General features: G+C 41.1%; 1 protein-coding gene across 2 annotated transcripts in view; it reads left to right on the top strand.

Annotated features, from left to right (window-relative positions):
- The window catches only part of LPAR2 (lysophosphatidic acid receptor 2), a 105,005-nt gene that overhangs the window by 48,129 nt on the left and 38,491 nt on the right, over nt 1–18,385 (top strand). For both annotated transcript variants that reach the window (XM_089651755.1, XM_089651756.1), the window contains exon 2: nt 14,313–15,065. In XM_089651755.1, coding sequence (XP_089507881.1) covers nt 14,313–15,065 — 753 coding nt within the window. The remainder of the gene's footprint in view (nt 1–14,312; nt 15,066–18,385) is intronic.

The raw sequence follows: 18,385 nt of genomic DNA, 5'->3' as shown, positions 1-18,385 counted from the left end.
AGATAACCTTTCGAAGAAAAGTACTGAATGGGGGAAACAAAGAAGAGAATAAAAGGAAGTTTAGTGTCTTTTCTTTGAGCTTTCTGAATCATTTCAATGTTTTAAAGTACATTTTGGTGGAATTTTACCTTTTAATTGTGATTGTATTCACAGTTCTAAATTCATTTGTTTGAGAAACAATTTTCCTTCCTGCTTCTTGGAATTTTCTCATCACTACAAACATCAATTAGATCCCACTAACCATTAGAATATCAAACGAATGTTACGAAAATGACACCTTTAAGACAACATTTTATTGGTGGATGGCCAGCTTTAAGCTAAGTACATACGGGCCAGAATATTGGGCGATATTGGCCGATGCAACAAAAACCGCGTTTACGGCAGCCGGTCCGACCATCCAGCTTCTGCCGAAGGGGCATGACGGGAAAAGGTCTGCCAGTCGGCTTCCGATCAGCGGTCTTAGCCAATGTTCTGGCAAGGGGGCAGTCCCCCTGTCAGAACACAATAGTACAGCGGCGGGAGATCGCTGTACTGACACGTCTTCTGTTAGTATAGCGATCTGTCTTTTTTTTTCGTTCAGCCCACTGAGCTGAATGAAAAAAAAAATTAATTACAGTGTGCCAAGGCTTTAGGCTGCAAAGCATTGCATCCACAATCTGCGGATTTCAGAGGAAGGGCTCTGGCCCCTGCGGACTCTTCCTCCAGCTCAGGTCAATAACAAGGCCCAGACCTTCAGATACAAAGCTGGAGGACGTATCTCTGGACTGCAAGTACAGAGATGTCACCACACTTGTGCTCCATTGAAAACTGCAGTCTCTCTGCTGCAGTGGCATATGGTGCTTGTAGTTCTTTCCTTCACCCCCAGATTGTGTAAGTAGGGCATGGTTTGAGGGTTGGAGGGCTGTTGTCTCTTGACGGTGTTCCATGTTGTACCTTAAATATGGGTAAAACTTAAAGTGGTTGTAAAGGCTGACAGTTGTTAACCTTCATGCATTCTACACCCTGTTCAAGTGCAGTGGCCACACATGGATCGAAATTTGGCTGGTCCCTGATGAACCAGCTACAGTTCATTCCATCTATGGGCAGCACAGTGGTTAAATGGTTAGCACTTCCACCTGGAAATACTAGGGTTGTTGGTTCGAATCCCAGCCATGGCACCACCTGCCTGGAGTTTGCATGTTCTCTCTGTCTGTGTGGGTTTCCTCTAGGTACTCTGGTTTCCTCCCACACTCCAAAGACATGCTGGTAGGTTAATTGGCTCCTGTCTAAATTGCCCCTAATATGTGTATGTACAAATGTAAGTTAGGGACCTTAGATTGTACACCCCTTGAGGGTTAGGGACTAATGTGAATGTACAATATATATCTGTAAAGCGCTGCGTAAATTGATGGCGCTATATAAGTACCTAAAATAAATAAATCTATAGTCACCTATGGTTTTTAATAGACCGATCTCCAAACTTTCTAAACAGATGGCCAGATTACTGTCCTTCAGACTTAATGCAAGTGGGAACAGAAAATGTATTGGCACCAGTGGGAGTAAATAAGACTCCATATTCGGTTTTAGGGGAGGAATAGTGTCCCATTCTTGAGGTAAATGGGAGGAATAGTGTCCCATTCTTGGGGTAATTGGGAGGAATAGTGTCCCATTCTTGGGGTAATTGGGAGGAATGGTGTCCTATTCTTGGTGTCAATAGGAGGAATAGTGTCCCATTCTTGGTAATTGGGAGGAATAGTGTCCCATTCTTGGTAATTGGGAGGAATAGTGTCCCATTCTTGGGGTAATTGGGAAGAATAGTGTCCCATTCTTGGTGTCATTGGGAGGAATTGTGCCCCATCATTGGCATCAGTGGGAGAATAGGTGCCCCATAGTTGGTGTCATTGGGAGGAATTTTGCCCCATAATTAGTATCAGTGGGAGCAACAGTGCCCCATTGTTGGTGTCATTGGGAGGAATTATAGTATGTCCCATTGCTAGAATCAGTGGATGGAATAGTTCCCAAAGGGCCAGATAAAGGCAAGCAAAGGGCTGCAGTTTGGAGTCCACTGTAATAGATCTTTAGATTGCCAAGACTTGGATCCTGTGTAGATAGTGAGTAAATATGGCTGTCCCCCCCTGTACATGTATCACTACAAACTATACACAGAGCAAAGGTTTTGTACATAGTCACATAAGGTTTATACATAGTTAGTCTGGCTGGAAAAAGACAAAATCCATCCAGTTCAACCATAAAAAAACAAAAGAAGGTATAATCCTATACCCACAGTTGATTCAGAGGACTATAACAGACCGATATCTTCCAGAATATCTCATAGAATAGTCTTTGAAAAGGCTACACATTCCCTTTAACAATAGTGAAATTAAGAAGCTTTGTCTCCAAGAGCTAATCTGTCACTTCATTTGTATAGATGTCCTTATCTGTTCAGTCTAGGAACACTGCTTGACCTTTCAGTCATTGTCATTTGCATCTCTATGGCTTAGATAACTTGTGGCTAGACTTGGGTGATGTGTTGTAACCTGAAGAGAGGAGAAGATATGAGGCTGGGGAGGGGGACCGCGACACAGGATGTGACTTGTTTGTAAAGTATATCACTGAACTTGGCTTTTATTTTTAAATATATGTTTAATGTTTAATACATTTGTTGATCTTTGCAGAAATATAGTGCCGTCAATATGACAATATAAACAATGACAGTTCTTATCATTGACCATAAATTGTGGAGAATAGATAGGGGAAGATAGTAGTTATTATTATTATTAGTATACAGTATTTATAAAGCGCCGATAGTTCGCTCAGCGCTGTACATTACAAAGGGGGACAGAACATGTGACAGAACAGTAACAATACAATGCAAAACATGAGTTTACAATCTAGTAGTTTAACAAAAGACAACTGGGCAGGGCTGACACCACTTAGTCCACAACAATATTCATGTAGCAATTACTTCCTGGAATCCATGTACCCTTTGCACAGGGATTTAGACAGGAAAGTGTGCTGAGCTAAGGAAAACCCCTCCTGAAGACTCCTAGGACAGCGTTTTTCAACCACTGTGCCGCGGCACACTAGTGTGCCATGAGATATTGTCTGGTGTGCCGTGGGAAAAATTGCCTCGGCTCACAAATAGACGGGCAAACTACGGCCCGCGGGCCGTATACGGCCCGCGGGCCGTATACGGCCCGGCGGACCTTTTAATCCGGCCCACGGAGCGTGATACTGTCAGGATGATCTGTCCCCCTCGACGTATCTGCGCATGTGCCGGAGATTGCCGATCGGCTGCTAATGCCTGAAACTGGCACATGCGCAGATACGTCGAGGGGGACAGATCCTCATAGGAGACCTACACCGGAACGGCGAGAGGAACGCGCGGCGCAAAGGTAAGTGAATTGACACAGGGGGGGCTTGGGGACTTAATATGGGGGATGAATTAATATGGGGAATGAATTACTATAGGGGGGATGAATTACTATATGGGGGATGCATTACTATGGGGGATGAATTACTATGGGGGATGTATTACTATGGGGGATGAATTACTATATGGGGGATGAATTACTATATGGGGGGTGAATTACTATATGGGGGGTGAATTACTATGGGGGATGAATTACTATATGGGGGTTGAATTACTATGGGGGATGAATTGCTATAGGGGGGATGAATTACTATGGGGGATGAATTACTATGGGGGATGAATTACTATATGGGGGATGAATTACTATATGGGGGGTGAATTACTATGGGGGATGAATTACTATATGGGGGATGAATTACTATGGGGGATGAATTACTATATGGGGGATGTATTACTATGGGGGATGAATTACTATATGGGGGCTGAATTACTATATGGGGGGATTAATTACTATGGGGGATGAATTACTATATGGGGGAGATGAATTACTATGGGGGATGAATTACTATGGGGGATGAATTACTATATGGGGGATGAATTACTATGGGGGATGAATTACTATGGGGGATGAATTACTATATGGGGGATGAATTACTATATGGGGGATGAATTACTATATGGGGGCTGAATTACTATATGGGGGAGATGAATTACTATGGGGGATGAATTACTATGGGGGATGAATTACTATATGGGGGATGAATTACTATGGGGGATGAATTACTATGGGGGATGAATTACTATATGGGGGATGAATTACTATATGGGGGATGAATTACTATATGGGGGCTGAATTACTATATGGGGGATGAATTACTATGGGGGATGAATTACTATGGTGGATGAATTACTATATGGGGGATTAATTACTATGCTTACTATGGGGGAATATTACTATACTTACTATGGATGACACATACACATCATTCATCTACTCTTGGTCCGGCCCCCGGGTCCAATTATAAAATACTTTATTATTTCATAATAAAGTAATTATAAAATAATTTCTTTGTGTTTGATTCCTATTCAAGAGAATTACTTTATATATAGTCAATATAGGCACAGAGGTAAATTTTTTTAACATTTTCTAATGGTGGTGTGCCTCGTGATTTTTTTCATGAAAAAAGTGTGCCTTTGCACAAAAAAGGTTGAAAAACACTGTCCTAGGATATGTGACACCATTTGCCCAGGCATGGAAACTAGGTACTAACTAAAGAAATGGAAAAAAACAGTTTAAGGCTCCATGTACACGGGACACTTCTGAATGATGGAAACTGACTGCTGGAAAATGTAGGTCAAAAAACGTATGTTTAGCTGCGTTTGCATATCGTGTTTATGCGTTTAGAAGCGTTTAAAGATAATCTCAGGAGACCTTCTAAAATGCCCAGAATACACTGAAAAACAGTAAAAAAATAACTATTTCAGACATTTTGAGAGAAATAGAGAGAGCAGAAGCAGAGAGAGCAGTATTTGTTGAGATTGGTTGTCTTTTTTTTTTTTTGTGGTGTTTGGATGTGTTCCAGCTCATTTCTGTGCAAGCATTATTGCAGCCGTGTCCAACATATTTTCTTTCATGCGAAACCTCAAAGTATGGTGTACTGGGTCCATTTGAGTACCGGGAAAACGGTTTGCATGCATTTTTTCATGATGAAAAAAGGCTCTGGACAGCATCTGGAAATGGAAGAGTTAAAAAAAATTTCTAAACACTTATAAACGCGCTTAGCCGCATTTACATGTGTTTTGCGTTTGAAACGCTGATAAAATCTACTCCTGAATGCAAGTTTGGTGCGTTCAAAAAAACGACTGTAAACTCAACTGCCTGTAAACGACGATGTGTACATGGACACATAGGAAAGCATTAGGGAGAGTTCAGGGGCTGCTGAAAAAAAAACAAAAGCTCCTGAACGTTTATCAGCTGCAGTGTACATAGAGCCTAAGGCTCCATACACACTAGCATTTTTTTTTAAGCTAGAAGCTGTTACTAGCAATTTTTTCTGTGTCTAGAAACATAATAGTGTTCTCCTATGTGTCCATGCGCACTGCTTTAGGCTATTAGTGTTTTCTGAGCTTCAGCATCTAGGAGCGGAAAACAAATTGTTTTTGGAGCGTCTTAGCAGCAGGAAAAAAACAGCTAAATGCTATTAAAATGCTCCTAATAGCTTTTTTTTATATATATTTTTTATTTCCATGTACTGTAAAATGCTAATAAATGCTTCTAAATGCTACTCAAACACTACTAAAAATCGCTATTACTAGTGTTTTTTATCCAGCGTGTTTTGCAGCATTTTTTTCCTTTAAAAAAAACACTAGTGTGCAGGGAGCCTAATTGAAGAAGCTGAGGTTAGAAGCTGATTGGCTGTCATGCACGGCTGCACCAGATTTTGCACTCTCCAGTTTTAGTAAATCAACCTCATTGAGTTGTCAGCCCAACGCAGGGCTGTGGAGTTGCGTGCATTTCTGACTTTGTTCTGTATTTGCAGGGTCTGTAAAGGGATAAGACATGGGAGATGTGTATTGCCAAGGTGTGCTGCTGTCATTTCTTGTTACCCCGACATGAGAGTGACACCACATTGACAGTGAAGTTGTACCTTGAAGAAGTGTCTGATCAGGATCTCTGAGCTCCGGATGTGCTCATTGTTGTGTTCTGGCACTTCTGAAGCTCTCTTATAACCACAAGCGCTGCTGAAATCAGAAGCAAGGCCTGTGCTTATTGAGTCATTTATGGCACCCCTGGCCTGCTCCCTTTTTTTTTTTTTTTTTTTTTTGCATATGTAAAAGATAAGAGTATATTAGATAAAATGGCATGCCTAGATTTCAGTTACGTACACGGATTTACTGTGAAAAAGTTTAATAAAGAATCTGCAGATCCAGGAAGTCTTTATATATGTGTGTGTGTGTATATATATATATATTATTATTATTATACAGTATTTATATAGCGCTAAAAGGTTTGCTCAGCGCTGTACATTGTAGTGGGGGACAGTACATGAGACAATACAGTAACAAAACACGAGGGGTTAAGGGCCCTGCTCTTTCGAGCTTACAATCTAGGATATATATATATCTCTTGTCATTTTGTATTAAAGTGGTTGGAAACCTCAGATATGAAATATGTACAAAGCATATCCCTCTGTTGTGTGTCAGCCTGAGTCGCTTCAGATGAGTTTTCCTGACACCGAGAGAAAAATGGTGACAGGGGAGTGATCTGCAGAAGTTTGACAGCCTCCGCTCTGTTTCTGCCTGCTGTGTGAAGGGGGTGTGTCTCTTCTCTCCAATCAGCTCTCAGAACTCTCCTCACTGATGTCAATTCAGGTCCCATATTTTTTCAAAGCTGAGATATCCTGTGTAAATTTTGCACTTTGAATGGATGTAGGAGAAAGACAACTATAAATAAACAGGTACAACCAGGGGCGGACTGACAACTCATGGGGCCTCCGGGCAATAGGGGATCATGGTACCAGGGGCATCTCATGGGGCCCCCTACTTACCCCAGGTCAGTCTGCCCCAGGTACAACTTATGTAGATTTCTTTCATTTCTGTGTATCACCTGAGGCCAGTCACTTCACTGAGTATATGTAAGAGTTTACAACCACATTAACTGAGATCATGCACAATGTCCATCAACACGTGCCTTGTATTGCAGTGCCCGTCATTGTGAATGGCACTACAATGCATTTTCAAGTAGGGGGCAAAGTACCCACACTGCAGCGTGTCACAGTGTACATGCCATGCATTTTTAGGCCCTCATGCACACAGGCATTTTAATAATGCTGCTAGCGTTAGCTGTATAAAGTCACGCTAAAAACACAAGTTTTTCAGCTTTTTTGCATTAGCGTTTAGCTGCGTTTTTCCACGTTTTGCGTTTCTTATTGTAAAAAAAAAATTTTTTTTTTGGTCAAAAAATGCTGGTTTGGCGTGTTTTACCACATTAAAGCGTTTTTACAGCTAAAAAACTCCTCTAGAAACACACTAGTTCTGGGTTTTGTTTCCAGCCAAAAAACACCCCTGCCAGGAAACGTTGATTCCAGTCTGTGTGTATATGGACACATAGGATAACATGCTGGGTGGTTTACTGGCTGTAGAAAAAAACATCAAAAGCCAAAAACAGCCGCTGTAAAAACGTCCCGTGTGCATGAGGACTTATGCACTGGGTCATAAAAATAGGTCCTCATGCACACGGGATGTTTTTACAGCAGCTGTTTTTGGCTTTTCATGTTTTTTTCTACAGCCAGTAAACCACCCAGCATGTTATCCAATGTGTCCATACACACATAGGCTTTAATCAGCGTTTTTTGGCTGGAAAAAAACCCCAGAACTAGTTGGTTTCTAGAGGAGTTGTTTTAGCTGTAAAAACGCTCTAATGTGGTAAAACGCAGAAAACCAGTGTTTTTGGACATTTTTGTGAACAAAATTTTTTTTTGGTGTAAAAAAAAAAAAAAAAAATGCTAAAAGTCGCAAATGCAGAAAAATGCGGCTAAACGCTAATACAAAAAACACTAAAAATGCTGAAAAACTTGCGTTTTTAATGTGACTTTACACAGCTAACACTACCAGTGTAGCCCCGTGTGCATGGAGCCTTAAGGTGAGAATACACGATTAGAAAATCGACCGATCGGACATCTGATGACCTAGAGGCATTTGTTGGTTGGTCAAAATCATGGCCCACATTAAGCAAACGAAACAAATCATTCATTGGGCAATACGTAGTGTTGACGTCTTCCGTACAAGTGGAAGTGATGCGGTGTGCATGTGACCTTGTAGCCACGCCCTTCTGGCCACAACGAGCGATATACACAACAATTACCAGCAATGAGTATAATATCGTTTATTACATGACCTATATACATAAATAGTGATACATAAAATATAATCTGCAGAATTCTGGTGTCATTATCTCATTCGGCCAATCTACTTTTAACATTTGGATTTTTCGTTCGTGTTTACGAAGATTCCTTGGACATAAACATCCGGGTCATATTCTGTTTCCGATCTTGCGTGATAGCGCTTGATAGATTTTTTTCATACGACCATCATACCACTGCATAGAAAATCGGTCGTTCGTATGCGAAACGACAACATTTTTCACTGTTGTTCCACCGGATTTTTTTGTTTACAATATCATTATCAGTTAAAACATCCTGCTCATCAACGAAGAGAAAATCGTTCGATCAGTGGTTCTGCAACATTTTTCGTACGATTTGCTTATCGTGTGTATGGGACATTAGGCTGGCCATATATTATACAATTTTCTTGAGAATTTTGCTTTAGATTTACCAAAAACCATATAATAGGAGGTCAAACCTAAACAACACTTTCAGTTGTATCCAATTAGGCAATCCAATGATGACAGGCCCAGGGCAGGGGCGGACTGACAACTCATGGGGCCCCCGGGCAATAGGGGATCATGGGGCCCCTGTGTCCTTGCCCAAACTAAAAAAAGCCTATGAAAAAGGTACCAGGGGCATCTCATGGGGCCCCCTACTGACCCCAGGCCCTCGGGCAGCGCTCGAGTTTCCAAATGGTCAGTCCGCCCCTGGACAGGGGTAAAAGATGGCTTCAGCTCCTGTTCTCCACCTGTAGAGAACGCCTCAAAACTCCTACGAGAAAGGTAAAATGTGTCCGAGGAGAAGAGCCGGCCAAGAGACTGTCACTACACACGCACACTGCGGACGAGTCATTCCCTGCCCCACCCCACATGTATACATGCCCCTTGTATGGAATGCTCAGACGCGTACAAATGGTGGTACTCATGGGATCATGGGGCCCCTGTGTCCTTGCCCAAACTAAAAAAAGTCTATGATAAAGGTACCAGGGGCATCTCATGGGGCCCCCTACTGACCCCGGGCCCTCGGGCAGTGCCCGAGTTTCCAAATGGTCAGTCCGCCCCTGGCCCAGGGTATTATCACTGCTTCATCCCCCACTGCCACAGCCACTGCTTCTTCATCCATCGATGGTCCTCTTCAACCACTGGATGACCACTGACAATGCATAGGAGTTACATTGTCCTGGACACCTGACTCCCTTTTTTTTTCTATCATGCCAAGGACAGGGCCGGGGTGTACAATGCATCATTTGCCTACAGTATACATGGAAGTCAAAAATTACCAAGAGGTGTAGAAAAGGTTTTAGGGCATAAAGACTTTGCACATTTCTTCCGCTCAAAAACTCCAAGGCACACTGGATGTTTGGCCATCTCTCCTAGCGCCTTTCCTTTTGGCAGAAAAAACCTCTTGATGCTTGTAAGCACGCGCTTGGGCGTTAATTCATTTAATTGTCCAAAATAATCATTTATTCTGGACGTTGAAAAAAATTAGAGCTCAAGTGTTAAACGTGTTTTTTTTTTTTTTCTGCCAAAACGTTGCTGTTTCTGGATACACAGGCAATGAAGTTTTCTTTCTGCCTCTAAACGCCTATATGTGCATGGAGACATAGGCTGACATTATTATTATTATACAGTATTTATATAGCGCCAACAGTTTGCTCAGCACTTTACAATATAAAGGGAGACGATACAGTTAGGAGGGCTGTGCTCCTTGGAGCTCACAATCTAAGAGATGCAGAGGCGTTTAGAGGCAGAAGGCAAAAACCACCAGATGCCAAAAAGAGCAGCGTTAAAAATGTCCAGTGTGCGTGAGGCATAACTCCTGGGGATTTTTTATTTTTTTTTTGGTTGCAGGATTTTATTTTTGCTTTAAAAAGTATTTAGTTCCCCAACCAATTCTTCACAAATTTTACTCCTTTTACAGTAAACTTTATCAAAAGCCTACTGTGATACCAAATCCACCCTTTAGAAATTCATGAAAGAACTGGCACTTCCAACTTTCTCATCACACCATATGGAAGTTATAGACAACCATTTGCATCTGATAAGATCTCTAGGGTCATTAAACCTTAACCACCTGCCTCTGATGCCTATTCTGACACTTCTCTCCTACTTGTAAAAATCTGCATTTTTTTTTTTACTAGAAAACTACTTAGAACCCCCCAATATATATATATATATATATATATATATATATAATATGTGTGTGTGTGGTTTTTTTTTTTTGCAAAGGTTCTAAAGAATAAAATGGTGGATGTTGCATATTTTTATGTTACACATTATTTGCGCAGAGGTTTTGTAAACCCATTTTTTTTTTTTTTTTTTTAATTGCAATTTAATGTGTTTAATGCAAAAAGAAAAATATATAATACCAAATAGTCTAGTAAATAAAAAATTATGTTATGCCGAGTAAATAGATACCAAACATGTCATGCTTTTAAACTGCATATGTCCATGGAACGGTGGCAAACTACGGTACCATAAAAATCTCCATAGATGATGCTTTAAAAGCCTTTACAGGCTACCAGTTTAGTTACAGAGGAGGTTTGGTGCTAGAATTGTTGCTCCCGCTAGAACGTTTGTGGAAATATCTCACATGTGTGGTGTGAACACCCTTAACATAAGCATGCAGAACCTACGTATGTGTTCGCCTTTGTGCGCGAGCACGGGGGGGGGGATTAGGGGCACTTTACGTGCGTTTTTATTGATTTTATTTTACAGTGTCTCTTTCATTTATTTTCAACTTGATTGCTACCACAAGAGATGAACAACATTGCTTGCGATAGCATGGGCCTTGACAGATCCTCTTTATTGAGACATCTGGGGTCTATTAGACCCTGGATCTTTCCTCTGGCCTCCAAAGCAGCCAGTCAGACACAGATCGGTCTGATCAGCTGCTTTACTGACTGGTAAGCAGACGGTTAACACAAAGTAGAAACCAGAAGTGACAAATACTCATGGTTTCTGATTTCTCAGTCATCTTTATGGCCAGCTGGCAAAACCACCTGGATACCTCCCGCTGCCTGTAACAATGATCCAGCTGCTAATTAGCTGCTAGGATCACTTTTATAAAAAAGAACATTGGTGGCCAGCAAAACCAAGGTACTGTGATGGTGCCTGCCTGAATGCATCATCCCAGTATGACCACTGTAACTCAAAGCCGTGCAGGGATGTCCCTTACAGTACTACTGTACTTACTTTCCTAGAACTTTATATTCACAGAGAGCAAACGTTTTTGGGACGCCGCGGGACAAATACACAGAACAATACATTTAATTGTAATAGTGCGTTCACGTTGGAACTATGATCCTGGTATAAACGCTTCTTGTCCAGGATATATATATACAGTATGTATGCTGTACAGGAAATGGTAATCCTGTAATAAGGTCCCTGTTGGCACTTTTTGGTATAGGATAACAGTTGTTATGCTCCCTGTGTTGTCACCCTGTCACATGCGCTTCTGGTGGAAACTACAAGCAGCCCTACTTACACACAATGATCAGGCAAGGTTCACGATTATTATCAGGAAGCCGGTCCAAAGCAATGGTGTGTTGATGACTGTGGAGCTGGTCCATATAGACTAGAAGTGGTTCCAAGAGGCTGAAGGAGATCAGCACTAAAAAAAAAAGAAGAAATGAACACGGTGTAAAAAACCATGGTGGTTGCTTAAACTAAATGTCATTTAATTGGGGTTTACATCTACTTTAACCTTCAAAATATATTACGAAATAGTCTGGTAATATACAGTGTCTCGAAAAAGTATTCATACCCCTTGAAATTTTCCACATTTTGTCATGTTACAACCAAAAACGTAAATGTATTTTATCGGGATTTTATGTGCTAGACCAGTGGTGGGCAACCTTTTTTTTCAACTGAGCCAAATCTTGCCAAAACCACGATTGAAATTTATTTTGAGAGCCACATTTTAAAACTGAAAATACATCCCCCATATAGTAATTCATCCCCCATAGTAATTCATCCCCCATATAGTAATTCATCCCCCATAGTAATTCATCCCCCATATAGTAATTCATCCCCCATAGTAATTCATCCCCCATGTAGTAATTCATCCCCCATAGTAATTCATCCCCCATATAGTAATTCATCCCCCATAGTAATTCATCCCCCATATAGTAATTCATCCCCCATATAGTAATTCATCCCCCATATAGTAATTCATCCCCCATAGTAATTCATCCCCCATATAGTAATTCATCCCCCATAGTAATTAATCCCCCATATAGTAATTCATCCCCCATAGTAATTCATCCCCCATAGTAATTCATCCTCCATATAGTAATTCATCCCCCATATAGTAATTCATCCCCCATATAGTAATTCATCCCCCATAGTAATTCATCCCCCATATAGTAATTCATCCCCCATAGTAATTCATCCCCCATATAGTAATTCATCCCCCATAGTAATTCATCCCCCATAGTAATTCATCCCCCATATAGTAATTCATCCCCCCTATAGTAATTCATCCCCCGTATAGTAATTCATCCCCCATAGTAATTCATCCCCCATAGTAATTCATCCCCCATATAGTAATTCATCCCCCATATAGTAATTCATCCCCCCTATAGTAATTCATCCCCCCTATAGTAATTCATCCCCCATATAGTAATTCATCCCCCATATAGTAATTCATCCCCCATATAGTAATTCATCCCCCCTATAGTAATTCATTCCCCATATTGTGTCAATTCACTTACCTTTGCTCCACGCGTTGCTCTCGCCGTGTTCCCGCGCCATTCCGGTCTTCAGGGCGGACTGTGAGAGGAGAGGAGTTCGTCACGCTGCCCCACCTACATCCTGACAGCCAATGTTTGCCACGCTCCACGGGCCGGATTAAAAGTTCCGCCGGGCCGTAGTTTGCCCATTGCTGGGCTAGCTGCAGAGTCCTGACTTTTGGGGCGGCCGCCCGAGAGGAGGGAGGGGAGCGGGCGCCCGGCACACAGAAGAGCCGCATTAAAGTGTGTAAAGAGCCGAATGTGGCTCGCGAGCCGCGGCTTGCCGACCACTGTGCTAGACCAACACAAAGTGGCACCTAATTGTGAAGTGGAGGGAAAATGATAAATAGTTTTCAACATTTTTTTTTACAAATATAAATATGTGAAAAATGTGGCATGCATTTGTATTCAGCCTACTTAGGCTAACCATACACTATACAATTTTCTGTCCAATTTTCTTTAGATTTACCTTCAACTATGCAGTGCAAGGGCCCACCTAATTGGATACAATTAAAAGTGTTGTTCCCATTTAACCTCATATTATATGGTTTTTGGTAAATCTAAAGCAAAAATCTCAAGAAAATTGTATAATGTATGGCCAGCCGTATGCCGGCCATAGACAGTTCGAATTTTGGCTGAAAAAAAAATCAGACGATTTTCGCACTGTTAGTGGGTTGATTGGTCGTCCGTTTTTTGTTTTTTTTTGCACATTTTTCTTTCTTTCGGTCACGTTGGAAAATTTGCGGCCGATTTTGACAATCAGCTGATTTTTCCAGCACTGATGGGCCGTTCGTTTTACCGATAAAAAATCCGCGCATGAGCCATGACCTGCAAGGGACAGAAGTTATGGGGTGAACTATGATTTTGTCGGGCGATTTTTGTTATCGTTGGTAACATTGGCTGACCGATTTTTCAGGGTTTTTTTTTTTTTACAAAATAAGCCTATGTTCGACCTGTCTAGGGCCTGCATACCCATAATTAAAATCTAGTGGCACCAATTGCCTTCAGAAGTCACCAATTAGTACATAGAGTCCACCTGTGTGTAGTTTAATCTCAGTATAAATACAGCTGTTCTGTGAAGCCCTCAGAGGTTTGTTAGAGAACATTAGTGAACAAACAGCATCATGAAGGTCAAGGAACACACCAGACAGGTCAGGGATAAAGTTGTCAAGGCACTGTCTAAATGATGTCATGCCAAGTTAATAGATACCAAAGATGTCATGTGGCAAAGTGTTTTTTATTTTTAATTTGTTTTTGAATTTTGCATTTTTTTTTTTAAACCATCTTCTAATGGTCAAGTGTTTAGCAGCCTTTTTACTAGTTTGTTTTTCTTTTTTTTCAGGATTCTTTGAACCTATCAAAATGAAGCAGTGCTTCTTCAATGAAAGCATCGTATTCTTCTACAATAATAGCGGAAAAGAATTATCGACGACATGGAGACCGAAAGATGCTCTGGTGGTCGGCTTGGGACTAACCGTGTGTGTCTTTGTGCTGTTTACCAACATCTTAGTTATAACAGCCATTATAATCAACAAACGCTTCCACTACCCTATCTACTACCTCCTAGGGAACCTGGCAGCGGCCGATTTATTTGCTGGAGTGGCCTACACTTATCTCATGTTCCATACTGGACCACGGACAGTCACCCTAAATGTGAAAACGTGGCTACTGCGGCAGAGCTTACTGGACACTAGCTTGACAGCCTCTGTGGCCAATCTGTTGGCCATAGCTGTGGAGCGACACCAGACAGTATTTACTATGCAGCTTCATAGTAAGATGTCCAACCAACGGGTTTGCATCCTCATAGCCTGTATATGGCTTGCGGCCTTGTTACTGGGCCTTATACCATCTTTTGGCTGGCACTGCATTTGTAATCTTGAGAGTTGCTCGCGGATGGCCCCTTTGTACAGTCGGAGTTATCTCATCTTTTGGGCGGTATCCAACTTGGTGGCCTTTCTGATTATGATGGTGGTGTACTTGCATATCTTTATATATGTCAAGAAGAAGATGGTGAGGATGTCTAAGCACACGTCATTCCATCCCAAATATCGGGAGACCATGATCAACTTAATGAAGACCGTGTTCATCATCTTAAGTAAGTACTGCGTTGTGGTTTTTGAAGTTAAAGTATTATTATTATACAGGGTGGATTTGATTTAAATCAAACTGATTTAAATCACGATTTAAATCACTAGTCAGTAAGGCTTGATTTACGGTAAATCCTAGTTTTCTACATAAAGACTAATTCTTGCTGGTATAACTTTAATATGCAAGTAGATGAAGATTTTTAGAATAACTTTTCATATTAGTTTTTTTATCCCCAGTTTAATAGGTTAATCATTCATATTTGGACAACTTTTCTGTTGTACTTAGGAAGGAGAAAAATAATCATTACCTTAATAATAATTTAAATAGATTTATTCAACTGAAACAATAACATTCCAGCATATGTGATTTGCTTAAACAAACATCCATGTTTGGTAACTAATTTGGCTAAACAAAATATATATATTTTAAGAAACTTAGACTGTCAGCCCCTTCCTCCTCACACTTAGTTTCACTTTCTTCTTGTGCAGATCTATTCCACTCCAAACAATCAGAAAAATATTGTTTCTATTCTATTCACTGAACTTCTTGAAACTTAGCAGTGAAGGGGTTGATTCTGTATTCATAGGTTTGTAGAAGTTAGGATTAAGGTCTTTTTCTTAACTCTGTTCATGTTATAACATTTTTGCTGTGAAGAAGAGGCATGTGATCTCCGCTGAGTCAAATTCAGTTTTGAGAACTGCAAAAGTAAACCAATCATCTGTGATAATATCTTGTAGGCAGAGAAACTGCCCAATAATCTTACAAAAACCTCTGGAAGAGCATGACATTGTGAATGGATTCATGGGATTTATTTACCAAAAAAATTAAACATATACAGCCTTATTCTACATAAATAAAAAACTAATCTTTATTTCATGATGGAATAACCTTTGGATGGTAATATATTTTCCTAAAAAAAATCAGATTTAAATAAAAAAAATCCAATTTTTTTTTTTTATTATTTATTTTTTATCATTGATTTTTATCCACCCTGTTATTATACAGGATTTATATAGCGCCAACAGTTTGCTCAGCGCTTTACAATATAACGGGAGACAATACAGCAACAATACAGTTCAATACAAGGATAGGAGGGCCCTGCTCCTTGGAGCTTACAATCTAGGAGGGAGGGGCTAGTGGTACAAAAGGTAGTAACTGTGGGGGATGGACTGGTTGGAAGAGTAGAAGATTCCATTATTAGCTGAGGGCAGGATAGGCTTCCCTGAAGAGATAGGTTTTCAGAGATCGCCTAAAAGTTAGCAGAGTAGGCGATAGTCTGAAAAATTGGGGTAGAGAGTTCCAGAGGATGGGGGAAGCTCTGGGGAAGTCCTGGAGACGAGCATGGGAGGAGGAGACAAGGGAGCTAGAGAGTAGGAGGTCTTGTGGAGAGTACGGTTTGGGTGATATTTAGAGACAAGATTGTTGATGTAATTGGGGGCAGAGTTATAAATGGCTTTATACGTTATTGTTAATGCTAAAGTAGACGTTAACCCAAATTCTCTGTAATTTTGAACATGTTAATGAAATTTCAAAAGCAATTTTCAATATTTAGACATCTGCAGCTATAGGTGAAATAATAGCTGGTGATCCTGCCTTAGAAGATCCTCATTCATATGTTTCCTAGTATAGGGTAACAAAACTCATGACTCAAAAAAACTCAAAAACCATGTCTGGCCATTGTCCTTCACACTGGTTAGAAGCTAAGGCAGGCCGTAGATGATGCAAATTTCTTTTGGTTGCAGGAAAGAAAATTGCTGGATTCCCCCATCAACACAGGCAGCGTTGATTGGGGAATCCCTCAGGTGGAGTTATTGTGTTCTTCCAGCGAGCAATAATTGCGTTTTTACAAATCTGACATGCTGGTTGTACCCAAGCATCCATCAATCAAGCCTGCCCATACATGGATCCAATCTCGGCCTGTCCCTGTTGAACCAGCTGAGTTTTGAACCATCTATTGCCGGCTTAAAGCTAGCCATGCGGGCCTAAACTGTGTGGATGGAGGAATCACCCCTGCCAGCTATTGTATTCAGACAGCAGCGGGAGCTGGCTGTCTGAATACAGTGACTGGATGCAGTCACTGTTCAGCTGATAATGTTTCACCTGGCTTCTGCAATATCTCAATCAAAGTTTTGCATACATGGGTCGAACGCTGAATGATTTTTCGTCCGAAAATCGAAAACGTCGTTCGCTCGGTAATCCGATGGTGCGATCAATGATTTCAAAAATCGGCCGACCAAGTCATAAAGTTCACCCCATATAACAGCAAAACTTCTGCTCCTTCCAGGTCACGGCTCATGCGCATATTCTTTTTGGAAAACCGATCGTACGATTTGACCATCTTTGAGTCGAAAATCGGTAGTTTTTCACGCATTTTCCAACATGCCCGATCACCAAAAAGGGGAGGAACCACAAAAATCGTCCGGTGCTATTGACCCACTAACAGAGCGAAAATCAGCCGATTATTCTTAGGTCCGATTTTCAGACGGAAAATCGGTCGAATTTTGACTCATGTATGGCCAGCATTTGTTGAGCCAGGTGGTGCTGATAGGGCCACCAACAGCTTGAATTTTTTAAATCTTAAAGCTGGCCATAGACTGTTTGAATTTCGCTTGTTGAGCAGGGAACGGCCAAGATTCGAACCATGTATGGGCAGGCTGAATGTACTGACGTTGATTGTTCGATCAACATGGGTACAACCAGCCTGTTGATTTTTCATGCGATTATTGCTAGTGGATATTGTAGCCACTGACAGCAATCACTGTTCTCCCACCTGGAACGACATCTTCTCCCCCCCTTGGCAGGAGAACACAATGGCTCTGCAGGAGGTATTCCTTGGTTGCTGGACAGAAAATTGCTCCATCTGTGGCCATTTCAACCCCCACAATTCAAACATGGTCCATTGTTACCATCAGAAAATGCTTTGCTGCCATTGTGCATATAGAGTGCAGAGAGGCAGCAAATAGCTGCAGAGAGGCTGCAAGAGATCAGTAGCACAGAGATGCAACAAAGGATGAAACAAGTTGAAAGAAGTATTATAATTAAGCAAAATGGCAATTACTTCTGATACGTTATAATAGATAAATGTTATAGTTTACATCTACTTGCTTTGGGTTTTTTATAGCTGCTTCATCTACCAGGGGTGTTGGCTTGCATGATAATAGGTTCCATTAAAAGTTACATAGGTGTGGTGGGTGTAATACTCTGCATCCAACAAGTCACATAAGATTGCTGCTGGAGATTATTGACATTCAAACACCAAAAGACAACGCTGTGCTTTACTCCATTATGTGTAATGGAGCCCTGTGTGTGTATCTTGTCATTGTTGAG

The sequence above is a fragment of the Staurois parvus genome, unplaced genomic scaffold, assembly GCF_062004578.1.
Source record: "Staurois parvus isolate SC_StPar_1 unplaced genomic scaffold, SC_StPar_1.0 ptg000662l, whole genome shotgun sequence".
In the NCBI taxonomy this organism is placed as follows: domain Eukaryota; kingdom Metazoa; phylum Chordata; class Amphibia; order Anura; family Ranidae; genus Staurois; species Staurois parvus.
This window is presented reverse-complemented; position numbering and strand designations above follow the sequence as displayed.